The 13,765-nt window shown below is 37.8% G+C and overlaps 1 protein-coding gene across 2 annotated transcripts; it reads left to right on the plus strand.

Annotated features, from left to right (window-relative positions):
• The first annotated feature begins 342 nt into the window (after window positions 1-342).
• Window positions 343-13,275, plus strand: Ambn (ameloblastin). 2 transcript variants are annotated; one of them, XM_005068174.3, is made up of 11 exons: window positions 343-357; window positions 1,195-1,263; window positions 3,705-3,770; window positions 5,085-5,132; window positions 5,782-5,892; window positions 7,250-7,492; window positions 8,523-8,561; window positions 8,802-8,861; window positions 8,960-9,004; window positions 9,380-9,424; window positions 12,681-13,275. In XM_005068174.3, exons 1-11 carry the CDS (start codon window positions 343-345, stop codon window positions 13,215-13,217), a joined length of 1,278 nt encoding a protein of 425 aa, XP_005068231.1. In that variant the 3' UTR covers window positions 13,218-13,275. The 2 variants fall into 2 exon arrangements, with proteins under 2 accessions (XP_005068231.1, XP_005068232.1); XM_005068175.3 differs by having other exon boundaries at window positions 7,295-7,492.
• Window positions 13,276-13,765: the final 490 nt, after the last annotated feature.

The raw sequence follows: 13,765 nt of genomic DNA on the forward strand, positions 1-13,765 counted from the left end.
CAAAATGATTGTCTTCAAAGCCTGGGTCCATTATCCCCTCACTGTCTTCCCTGCAATCGAGTTCTCTGAATAAATACAGGGGCTGAGTTACAATTTAAAGTAATGAGACCCTACAGGCCCAATGTCCTCACATGCAATAAAAGGGTGTGGGCTAATTGCAGGAGCACAATTTTTTTCCTACATTTGCTTCACTTTGATTGGTGGATTGGTGCTTTAAATAAAGGTTTCTGATCTTTCCGGAATGAGAGACACAGAGAGAGCCCCAGGCACAGTCCAGAAAAAAATTAATCTACTTTTCTTAGAACTATTTGATTGGCATCATCAGGCCTGAGAGCACAGTGAATGTCAGCATCTAAGGTAAACTGTGATTTTATCATTTCCTTATGTGTTCTGTAAACTCTCTTCTCCTATTCCAGATAACCTTTGTAAAGAAAAATTATCTTCATTTATTACAAGATGCTGAATAACAGCCTATTTCAATCATTAGAATGTTCCAGGAAATATAATACCATTCAGCTAAGAAAATAAACTTATTTGTATAAGTTTCTAACAATGTTTATGATTGTTAGTGATGGTGCTTAATGTATAAAAGGGTGGAGGATGAGCACATATGCTAATCAGATGTGCATTCATGCTACCATAAAGGGCTTTGTGAACTTAAAGAATACATCTTAAAGGAAAATCTTTTTTCCTTCACTTCCTTCCTCATTTTTAGGAAGGAAAATCACTAATATCAAGTGGGATAAATGTACTCAACTTTAACTTGAAATCTATAAGTTTTGAGATTGGTTCTGTATTATGACCCAATTACAGATTGCATTTCAAATGCATTTCAAATTTTATCTGAGTTTAAACCAAGAATAAAATTCTGTGAATGGTGGTTGCTAGACCCATTTTATGAAACGGAGCATCGTATTTAAATAATGTTCCCGGAAGCTGCTCTTAAGTGTTCATTTAGATTGTAGCTTAATAAAAATAAGTGCTCGGAAACATGTAACTGTGCATCATTTCATCCTAGGAGATGCTTGTTTAGCAACACTTTGATTTTCTTAGTTTTGTTGTTACTGCTATTGATTGTTTGCTTGCTTGCTTTTTACCTGATTGGAAGAAGAGACACTCGCTCTTAGAAGTTTACTTTGACCATTGTGAATGCATTTCTGCCTGATGCAATTTTCCAACCTAACTGTGTTTTAGATTCCACTTTTCAAAATGAAGGGCCTGGTCCTGTTCCTATCTCTAGTGAAAATGAGCCTGGCAGTGCCGGTAAGTCCATCCCAGGGTCTATCAAGCTTCTGAGTCAGACTGAAGCAACCCTGGGGACACTGGCTGAGAGTCCCGGCACTGACTCCAAATAACTTGATTTAATAAAGTTGTAGCTCCCAGTGAATCAAAAGTTCCAGTGACCAGACATCAGTCTTATCATCTAAAAGTAATAAGGCAAATATGATTTTTCTAATCCAAACAATACTTTAGAATTTTTCAAAGACAACTTCTATGTGTCATTTCACTCTTTTAAAAATTAACAGACTAAAGTGTCATAGTTCTCATTATGCTATTTTATTACTAATTCCTTGCTATCATTATGAAATTGAAACGAAAAGAGAAAATATCTCTTAGGAGGAAAACGTATGTCTCTTTATATTAGTAACATTACATGGTTATAAAACTAAAGTATGGAGTTCCAGCTAAAGCTAGTAATTAGCTGGCACATTTAACTGTTCTACCACCCAACAGGAATTTTTAAATGAAAGAAACATTGAACTGGGCTACCTAACTTGCCTTTTCATGATAACTGAGATTAGGGTCCACGTCAGCCATCCATCATCAATCTAAAACAGCGGCACTCTTTGAATATACAGTGATGCACACCTGACTAAGAGTCACACTGAGGAATGGGTAAATCACTGATTTGCCAAGTGTCTGTCCATCAGAGCAGATGCTTCTGCTTTTAATTCCCCCATGGGAAATGCATCTCTAATAAATGTCTATTACATGTACCTCTATAAATGTCTGCTTATAGCCACATAAACAATATTCCTCTTTAATGCATAACTTGGAACAGGTATATGCAAACTTTTTATAGTTAGAGCGTTCCAAAATGTTGAATTAGAACACTTACCAATAAGGGTGAAAGTGGTTCTGCTCTCACAATACCCCCCCCAATTCTGAACATCCTCCTTGTACTCACACCGATGTGCACACATGCACACAGGCACACACAATCACTCTCTTGTCTACACAGCTCATCTATTTCTCTACCAAGAGTGTTTACCACACACTTTAGTGGCTTTCCTTCAACATACAGCCCAAAAGAATTATCAGGAAAATTTTGCATCATGACTCAGAAAGCGGAGTCGTACTTGTATGAAAAAGTTAAAGTTGAAGAAGTTCAGGGTAAAATTCCTTAGCCTCTTATTCCTGAAGGATAAGGATCACAATGCCCCATACTTGTGGGGTGTAAGGACAGACAGACAGACAGACAGACAGACAAAGAGGTACTTGTAGTATAAATGAAAGAAGGAAAAACTTACAATGTCAACCCTAGGTAAATGAGAATGTCCATGGCATCAAAGGTTCTCAAAGTCAAATTTTCTGGTAGGTAAGATAACACAGAACTGACCCAGCACATGGGAAGTTGTGAATATTGTGAATTAGAAGCCTGCCTTGGCTACATAACAGGTTCAAGACCAGCCTGAGCTAAATATTAAAACCTTGTCTAAGATATATAAGTAAATAATTTTTATAAATACTTTAAATTTAAAAAATCTAATTTCTCTAGTTCAACTCTTCCAGTCTCTACCCACCCTTGGGCACTGGTATTTGTGATTATTAACATATAAAAAAACTAAAACGATTTAGAAAGAGAAGTATTTTATATTTTTAAAAAACTACTTGTAAATATACTTATTCTTTACAATAGCATAGTACTACTTAGTACTAGAATACTTTTTATTTGCGGAAAATATCCATTGCATGATCTAAAAATAAAGATATACTTTTCCTTTTATTTTTGTAAGTGTGGACTGATGCCTGAGGAGGTAAGAGACCTCAAATCTCCTGAAGCTAGCATTACAGATTATTGGGAGCCACCTGATATGGATGCTGGAAACCAAACCCAGTTCTTCTGGAAGAACAACAGATGCTCTTAACTGCTGAACCATATGTCCAGCCCATTATTGAAATATTTAAATGTAGATTTATGAGTTTATAACCAGAATAATCTCTAATAATGGCACAAAGGCCTTTTGAATAGGAGGCAAGATAGGTCTGTACATGGCTTTTCTCAGTGCATAACCTCATACCATATCCCTTAAACCAAAAGCACAGATGTTTATAAAAAGCACAAGAAAATTCATTTAATATATGCCTCCTTTGCTTTTACATTTGATCATATCTAAGACTATAAAGTACACTTGTGTTTTCCTCCCTTATTTTATTTCTCATTATAAATCAGTTTTCTTTAAAAGCAACATAGTATTAAGATGAACACAAAAAATTGTGTGGGAGCAAAATTACTAAGTATAACAATTCTTCCAACTGACTTGAATTCTTCATTCTGTCTGAAAAACCAAGTCATCTGAGTAATAAACGAATATGGTAGTCTCTCCATGAGACATTCCAGTCAGCAGTGACCTCCTGCTCCAAATATACATTTGGAGAAGTGTCTCAACAAAGAACTCAGTTTCATTCATATCTCTATTTAGGCATTTCCTCAACAACCTGGGGCTCAAGGCATGGCACCTCCTGGCATGGCTAGTTTGAGCCTTGAGGTATGTATTGTCAGAGTCATATATATAATTTCTATACTAGCATGCCCTGATTGTAGTTAGATATGATGTATTGTTTCTTACTCTTCCTAGCCCAGAAATCTTTGTCATTCTGAGAAATTACAAAAATGTCAATGTATTCATTACAATTTTCTCTTATGAATTCTACTTCAGTTTTACACTCTGAGATATAAGTTTTAAGTCATTCTTATGTGAATCAAAGCAAAACTGATGATTAATACTTACTATATGTACATTAGCTATTGTACCTGTTGGAACACATTATTCTGTAGTTGAAAACAGTTTACATTTAGCTCTGCTGCTTATATCTTAGATGATAAAACTCACATGTCACAAACATACTTGCACAAAGTTTAGCTGTTAAAAGGTCCTATCAGTAGCATTACCATTATTATATATTCTGTTCAGAAAACTACAGTAAAATAGAAAGACTTTATAATGAATAAGCTAACAGTTTTAAAGTACCCATGAGACTATAATTATCACAATTTTTCACAGATTTAATTGTGCCATCTGAGACCAATCAGTACATATGTGGGTCAGATAGTTACTTCACATGGAAAGTCAATTTCGTTGCGTTTTCCCTTAATTTTTCAGCTCAAAATCAATACAAGAAATATTCTTTTCCCATTTAAAAGGTGAATCTAGGCCAGGTATGGTAGAGCTTACCTGTAATCCTAACATCCAGGGAGACTGAAGTGAGAAGAAGGATCATGAGTTAGAGACAAATCTGGGTTCAACAGAAAGACCCAGTCTCAGAGAAAAAAAACGAAATTTACTTTCTATAGAAACAATGACATTCTTGGCAATCTACCTAGATACCACTTCTTGCAGTGTTTAGTATCTCTATTATATTGATTTTTTTGGCTAGGGGTAAAAAAAAGTGAGAGTTTATTTTTTGTCTGTTTTTCCAAATTCCTTTTCAGGCTGATTTTGTAAAATATATAAGTTAAAATTATTTAAATGAGGTAAAAGGAGAGGGTTGATAAAGCAATACTCTCACAAATGTCCTTGTATCGAATGAGCTATTTTCCCGTCTCAATATGACACTCAATTAACTAGTATTTTCCCAATTAATAGTTGGCAAAAGAAGCTCACTGTTTTCACAGACTGATCACATCAACAGCAAAGCTACAGTCTACACTTCTTTCTTTCAGTGTTATTTGTGTCTACTTCAGCTTTATTCAAATTGACCTACCCCAAGATTTGTATTGATGATGTTAAATGTCATGAGAAATCAATTGTGTCAAATGGACATCTAACATACGTTAGAATACTAACCCACTTTTTTTATAGACAATGAGACAGTTGGGAAGCTTGCAGGGACTCAACGCGCTTTCTCAGGTAACTATTAGAGATGAATGAGATCTTCATAAAACTTTATTTTTAAATATGTATTATGAGCATTCATGGTTGGTGGCTACAACAGCAATAGTACAGTAACTGATAACATTTGTTTATTAATTGGCAATACCTAAACATTAAGAGAAGAAACGAGTGATTAAAAAGACTAAAACAAAATAAAATGTGATAGCCAACCATGGATCTCACTCCTATAACCCCAGTGGTTGGGAAACTACAGCAGGAAAAATACTGTAAGTTCAGAGACAGCCTAAACTACATAGTCAGTCTCAAACAAACAAATTAGCAATAACGATGTGTGGTGGCAGAGGAAAGTAAAAACAATATACCTAGCACCAAGAAGACTGAAGCAGAAAAACTGCCAAGTTCAAACCAATCTAAGGACATTATTTAGTATAACCCTGTCTCAAAACACCATCAAATACATGCACTGAATTTCCCTAAGTAAGACAAAGCTCTTTATTAACTAGTAATTGTTTAATGGCCCCAAACACAAATCCCCAATGGCTAAATCTCAATCAAGATTATGGTATATTGTGACTTGGGAAAATTGACTTATCTATTTTATATCAAGAAGCATCACTTATCTCCTAATGCTGAAGTATATGTATGCTTTCTTCCTCCCTGTCAGTACTCTAGACTCGGCTTTGGGAAAGCCCTTAACAGTTTATGGCTGCATGGTCTCCTCCCACCACATAACACTTTCCCATGGATAAGACCAGGGGAACATGAAACCCAGCAGGTAAGCTAATTGCATCCATGTGTTTAAACTTCATGCTTTAAGATCTTTCCCTACTTTTCTTCTTGAAATTGATACCTAACAGTAGAAAATACAAACCAGTAGTTAACAAGAAAAATTTCCCTAGTGCCAAATCAATCAATTCCTGTAATAACTGTTACTCAGGGAAATTTTCAGTTTTAAAACAAATTTACACTTTTATTTCAAATAGCCTCTGAAATAAGAGATCTACAGCAAAGATATCTGTAATAACGATAAACAACCTCAGAAATGAAAACAAACTATAAACTGAATAATTTTCATTTTAATCAAAATTTCCTAAATAATTACCTAAAGACTAATTTCAAATGACAATAACCATTGTGACTGACAACACCATGAGAGAAACCAATAAATACATCAATCTGTCAACTGTTATTTATTGGGTTCCTAATAAGCATATTGTCCAAACTGTCTGAGCTTTGGGGGGTAAAAATAGGAATATTTTAGAATGGTTCAAAGGTTTGTGAAACTTTAAGTCTGATGGGACATTATTTCAAGGTGTTAACTGGGAGGTAGAAGTAGTGAATGCTATAGGAGCTGACACACGGGCAATGGTTGAAGACAAAAAGTAGAGTCAAGTTAGTATGAGACTTTCAAACCAGTTCTAGGAGTATGAAATTAATCTATAAATAATATGTAGCCAATCACAAGTAATTTCTAAAAACAAACAAAAAATTACATGGTAGTCCAACAGTTACTTTTACTTCTACCTGGACTTCCATACAGCATTGTCTACAAGGCCACACTGACGACACAAATTATGCTATTACTGGTCGTTTCTTCACTTGACTGTTTCCCAAGTAGATTTATGATAAAAAAACATTTATTTAAGAATTTACTACCCTTTTATTAAATTACAAAATGTATTAAGTACTCATTACACACTGAGCACTTATTAGTACCAATATCAATTCGTTAAATACGGGGGAAGGGCAGATAAAGATAAATAAGATATTGTTCTGTGTCAGTTGACTTAGGAGAAGTTTGTGACAAATTCTTATAATCTAGTAAGAAAATGGTGAAGAAAAGATATACAGGTAGTGGTGGTTATCCAGAGGACAGAATGAGTCATTCTACCCGAAAGGTCAGACACATAGATTTCCACGCCCCAAGAAACAATGGTCCCCACAAAGGTAGAGGGGTAAGTACATTTAAAACTTTCTCGAATGCATCGCCTCCACCTTCTGTGTAAACTCTGTTTCAAGACTACTTACTCCCTTCCAAACAGCAAGCATCCATGCACTTTGCTGTAGAAATTCTAGGCAACATGGTTCAGTGAACCACCTCTTCCTGACACTCTTTTCAAATTTCTCTACAGTATGAATATTCTTTGCCTGTGCATCCCCCACCTCTCCCATCACAGCCATCCCTGCAGCCTCACCAGCCAGGACTGAAACCCTTCCTCCAGCCCACTGATGCCACTGGTGTCCAGGTCACCCCCCAGAAGCCAGGGCCTCAGCCTCCAATGCACCCTGGACAGCTGCCCTTGCAGGAAGGAGAACTGACAGCAGCAGATGAGCAGCCGCAGGTGTTGCCATCAGAGAATCCCCCAACACCTGAGGTAATTCTTCAACTTTGACATCAGCTCAGGATCCCCCACTAACACAAAGAAAGGAAAACTAACTGGCGGGACAATTTAAATAATCCTATCTTTCCAGCCTAATATACTAAAATACAAATACTTTACTAATATTCTTTCATGAGACATAAATGTCCATTTCTATTTTTGCCATCAGAGTTGGCACAGATTCCAAAAGATCTACACCTCTAAACTTATCTTGATGGAACCTTCCCTTGGGAATAAGACAGTTCAGAGAAGCCCAGGCTCACTAGCTTGGGTTTTTCAGCATTGGTAATACTAAGCACAGTGATTGCTTCTTCTGCATAACAAGTACAATATTGGATTCTCATCTCTCTGCAGATAAAATATAGCTATGCAAAATTACCTTGTAATGATGTAAAGAAAAGAGCAACAGACAGAAAAAGAGAGGTGTCATGCAACTACCAACACTGTGTAGCAGGCATTTAATAATCCCTCCTATCACCCTGACTACAGTCCTATAAAGATAAACATTATGGACCTTTTTAAACATAAGGAGATGCTGGGATTGGAGCATGCCTTTAATCCCAGCACTCCAGAGACACAGGCAAGAAGATCTCTGAGTTCAAGACTAACCTGGTTTACAGTGCAAGTTCCTGACTAGCCAGGGCTACACAAAGAAACCTTATCTCAAAAATAAATAAATAAACAAACAAACCTAAGGAAACAAGCATTGAAAGGTTACAAAATTCCCCAAAGATTACACTAAAACTAAGTGGCAGTGCCAGACTTCAAACCACTCAAGTACATGCCAGTTCCAAAAGTCATTACAATTTACTCTGTAATGCTTAGCAAATCCGTGATCGACATGTCTCATCTCCCTACAGGTTCACTTGAGTCATGTCAGTAAAACACAACTGTATTATTCCAATACTTAAAGAGAGTAAAACATAGAAACATTTTAAACCACGTTATTGTAATTATAAACAACATAAGTGAGTACTATGTTTGTCTGTTTGACAGATAGTTTCAATATTTCTTTATGATGCAGGTCCCACTAATGGATTTTGCTGATCCACAGTTTCCAGCAGTAAGTACAGATACTTTCTTGGAGAAAAACTTTCTCTATATTTTAAAAAGCCTGAATGAATTGTTTTATGCTCTTGTTCACCTATAGGTGTGGAGTATTTCTGAGTTTCTTTTGCTTCACTATTAAGTACTAATGTTGCACACTAATCAATGGAAAAATACGTTCCTGGCGCTCTTGAAAGTACTGCAGTGGATATGTGCCTGTGTTGACCGATTCCTCTGCTCTTTCCACCTGCCACAGGTGTTTCAGATAGCTCGCTCCGTGTCTCGGGGACCAATGGCACACAACAAAGCACCAGCCGTAAGTCTGTTTTCTCCTTCTACTTGTGTGTCTGAAACTTACTTAAAAGATTCCTCTTGGGAAGATTCACTTTTTCATAACAATTTTGTTCTGCTTAGTTTTACCCAGGAATGTTTTACATGTCTTATGGAGCAAACCAATTGGTAAGTCTGTATTCTGTAAAAAGCATCAATTAGATATCATCTTCAGAGCTAAAAATCATAGAATCAATACCTAACACGAGATAGTCCAAATAAATATTCCCTAAATACCTACATTTACCATTTAAATAATAAGATGGCACACTTCTCTATTTGCATAATAGAGACACACAATTGCATTAAAGAAAAATGTAATTTAAATCTGTCAAAGTGGCTCTATCTACTTAGTAATGACTCAGATCTCTACTCTGCCTCTGGCCAGAGCACTTCTAAGTCTTAAGGGAAATACTAAGTGTTTTTTTTACTTTGTCTTGAGTAGGTAAGGAAGTCACAAGGGCTGCTAGTTCATAAAGTGATGCATTGTTTCTTTATTAACAGAATGCTCCTGCCAGAGTTGGCTTCATGAGTTCAGAAGAAATGCCTGTGAGTACTACCTTCTAACTCTTCTTAAAACAATGGTCAAGGATAATATCTATAGACTTCTGCCTACAAAAGGCAGTGACATAAAAATACCCATAGGATCACTAGATTTGGATTGTTCTGTTTCAAAACGGAAAGCTTCATGCTGAAGCAGTATCAAAAGATTTAAAACATTTTAGAGATAAGAATGGTGATGGTGCATAAAATCCCAACACTCGGAACATGGAGGCAGGAGGATCCACAGTTCAAGGCCAGCCTTGACTCCATGAGACCCTGTCTCAGAAATATTTGTTTTTCACCACATTTTCTAATCATTTGATCCTAAATGGCGGCCATTTGAGAGCCTACGATTTTGGCCCACTCCTCGAATGTGAGCAGAAGAGTCACCTCTTCTCAAAGGGAGGTCAGCACAATGAACTGCAAATACTTCAAATTTTTAAAAGATATGTAGTTCATACAGACATCCCATGCCTTTTAGAACTATTTAGTTTCCCCAGAAAATAAGTTCAAAAGTAATCCAAAGAAATTCATTCCTTAAAAGAACAAAAAGGGAAATGTTGAATTTAAGTTTTTATTATTATAAATGTATTATCCCAAAGAGAACACTTTATTTTAAATCAGTGAGAGCCTACTGCTACGCTACTGCTAATGTGTAGAGAGAAGCCTTTTACTTGCCAGCCACTTTGGTTTTTCCCCACCAGTCACCTGGGCTCTGCCAAGTTGTAGTCCCCAAATAACACACAAGATGCTGTATTACTTATGAAGCTGTGGCCTTGCTTGTTTCTTACTGGCTATCTCTGACTTAAGTATTTACCCCATGACTGCCAATCTAAGTATTTATCTTACCCCTATGGTGGTTACATCGTGACACCCTGTGTTTCTCCTACCCAGAATCCTCCTGGACTCCTAGTTCCACCTATCTTGCTTCTCTATTGGCCAACAGTGCTTTATTGACATATACACAGAAGGACTTCCCCATCACTGGTGCATGTTAAATTTTTCAGATTTGAAATCAATACACTCACATAATTTGACCTATTCTCTCAGAAATGTCTACTAGCCACATCTGTTATGAAACTAAATGAAATGAAACTAAAACTTATCAAGTGAACAAGTCATTGCCAATAGCACAGCCTACCAAATTAATAAATGTACACTCTTGTTACCACTAAAAGAAGACTGTCTTCTGTGTGACAGACACATAGAACATGCTATGGACTTAATGATCTAATGAGCTGGAAGACAGGTACCATGCAAACAATGTCAAATTCATGGGATAAGGGTAATGACCATGTTATTAGAAGGGAAGCAAGACAGCCCAGCCCAGGGTTCACAGTGCCAGCTATAGATGAGAATGATATGAAAGCCAAGCTAGTTTCCATTTTATTAGTGAATCTAATTATATTTTGTCTCATTCTCAAAAGATTTTGTGATTGTATATGAAAAACAAAATATGTATAATGGAAAAATTAAAAGTGAGATTTAAGATGAGTCAAAACAGTGACAAAATCACACAGCTCTGCTCAAATATAAATAGTCCTAGATTTTGGTTCCCATACTCATGGCACCAAAAGAAACATGTTAAGTTCTAGAATTCTGTATGTCCACAGAGAAAATGTTTCCTCCAGAGAACTTAATCTTATACTTTGTTCTTAAAAATCTAAGGAAAAGAGAAGGAAGGAGCAGAACAGGAGGAGAAGGAAGGGAGAGAGTGGGGAGGAAAAGGAAAGAGGGGGAAAAGAGATGGAAAGAGAGGGGAAGACAGGGAGGGGAAAGAAAGAGAGGACAAAGGGAGGGGGAGAGGAGAGGAAGAGGGACAGAGAGGAAGACAGGGCAAAGGAGAAGAGAGGGGAGGGAGGAGACACAGATGAGGGTGAGGGAAGGCAGAGGAGAGGGAAAGGAAAGGAAAGAGTCTGAGAGGGAGAAGAGAAGGGGAAGGGCAAAGGGGGAAAAGGATGGGAGAGAGAGGGAGAGAAAAGGCCTCCTGAAGGGGAAGAGTTAAACTCACACATAGAACCCTACTCCTCATACTGTGTCATCTTGCCCAGCCTTAATACATGGGAAGGGGTGGGAGGGGGTGCTTAATCTTATTGAAACTTGATAGGCCATGTTTTGTTGATAATCATGAGAGGCCTTCCCTTTCCTAAACAGAAATGGAGGAGTGGATTGGGCAGGAGGGGTGGAGATAGAAGGGGTGAGGGAGGGACTGGGAAGAGAGGAAGGAGGAGAAACTGTGGCCAGGATGTAACATATATAAAAAAATAAAATTATTTTAGAAAAAAACTCACCCACAGAGCTGTATTTGAAGGATATTGAAAAATACCATGGGCAAGATCCTCCAGAACATTCCCCCTCAACCAAGGCAGTTACAGGTCTCACATGTTGTTTTGTGATAGTAGAGCCCTTTTCAACTGTTTACTGTTTTCTTTTTTATTATTATTACTATTCTCTCATACATTACATCCCACCCACAATTTCTTTTTTTTACACACAATTTAATTTTATTAATCCATAAAGAAAATTGAAATCATGAATTTGAAGGAAAGTGGATAAGGAAATCATCACATTAAGAAAAGTAGCCTAGACCCAGGAAAACAAATACCTCATATTCATACATGAATCTGAGATTTTAATTTTTACACATGAATATAGATGTGGGTGTGGGTATAGGTTATAAAACAGAAAGGCAATGATGGAAGGAGAAAATGCAGTCTTAAGGACAGAGAGGAGGAACTGAGGGTGCTGGGCACGAAAGAGGGAAGTGGTCGCTAGGGAAAGGAAAGGTACAAGTTGCCCACCCACAATTTCTACTCCTCCCAGTCCTCACCTTCCCACCTTGCCTCTCCTCCATTTCCATAAAAAAAAAAAAACAGAGCCTGCGAGGGATGTCCAAAGAGCGTAGAACAGTCATAACAAGTTACAGGAAGACTAGGTGCAAACCTTCACAGCAAAGCAACGGATGGGCAAATCCAGTAGGAGGAAAAGGCAGACTTTTGCTTACTAGTTTCTTAACGTTAAGATGGCAGTCTCTACCTGTCTTTCCTGGAAGTGGCTTTCCCCAACCCAGGTAAGTATAGAATCCTCTCCACTATGTTTCAAAGCTGGTTTCTGTAAGAAGTGTGCTTTCACAAAGCAGTCAGCCAGCTCCCTGTTGTTTGGTTAGTGTTTGTGGCTTTTCGGGGAATATACCAGGTATAATTACATGGACATTATTAGTAACGCACAATAATTGTGTCATCAACGGATGTTTATTTTTCAGGGAGGAAGAGGAAATCCCATGGCCTATGGAACTCTGTTCCCAGGATTTGGAAGCTTTAGGCAAACCCTTAGGGGACTGAATCCCAATTCACCAAAGGGCGGAGACTTCACTGTGGAAGTAGATTCTCCGGTATCTGTAACCAAAGGCCCTGAGAAGGGAGAAGGTCCAGAAGGCTCTCCACTGCAAGAGGCCAACCCAGCCAACCGGGAAAACCCAGCTCTCCTTTCACAAATGGCACCTGGTGCCCATGCAGGACTCCTTGCTTTCCCCAACGACCACATTCCCAGCATAGCAAGGGGACCTTCAGGGCAAAAGCAGGGACTCCTCGGGGTCACCCCTGCAGCTGCCGACCCACTGATGACTCCCGAATTAGCAGAAGTTTATGAATCCTATGGTGTTGATGCCACCACACCCCTGGGTGATGGAGAAGCAACTGTGGATATCACCATGTCCCCAGACACTCAGCAGCCACTGGTGCCGGGAAACAAAGTGCACCAGTCCCAGGTGCATAACGCATGGCGTTTCCAAGAGCCCTGATGACCTTGAGATAGCCGCTACTTTGTGTATGCACAAGCTTTCCAGCTTTGTCCCCATAGCGTACCTTGTTGCTAAAATACTTACTACCCTTCCACAGTGAAGGTATTAAGAGCACTAAGCATGTATTAATAAATACAAGTGGCTAGAAATAGTGTAGGCCCCATCTTGGCTTCCATTCTTCTCAAAATAAAGTGTATCAACTGTCTCGGTGATTTAGAAATACTGTTAATGATATCAGAGCAAGTCTGAGTCTCAGCACTTGGTGGCCTAGCACTTATCTGTCTTAGACATTATAGAACTTCTCTTAGTAGCATGGCATCATTATACCCAGGAAATGTGACACTGCTTCTTTCTCTAAGCAAAAGCACTTAGTTTCAGAAATCTAAAGTATTTCATTTAAACCTTATTAAATGGTGATTGGTGGAGAACCCTGACTGCTATTACTGGGTTTCATATATTGGATTTAAAATTCTTATTTGTAGAATACTTTATTTAATCTAGGAAAAGAAAAGGCAATTGGCCTGTTTTAAATAAAGGATTTTTCTCAC

The sequence above is a fragment of the Mesocricetus auratus genome, unplaced genomic scaffold (assembly GCF_017639785.1).
Source record: "Mesocricetus auratus isolate SY011 unplaced genomic scaffold, BCM_Maur_2.0 Super-Scaffold_100006, whole genome shotgun sequence".
NCBI classification, from domain to species: domain Eukaryota; kingdom Metazoa; phylum Chordata; class Mammalia; order Rodentia; family Cricetidae; genus Mesocricetus; species Mesocricetus auratus.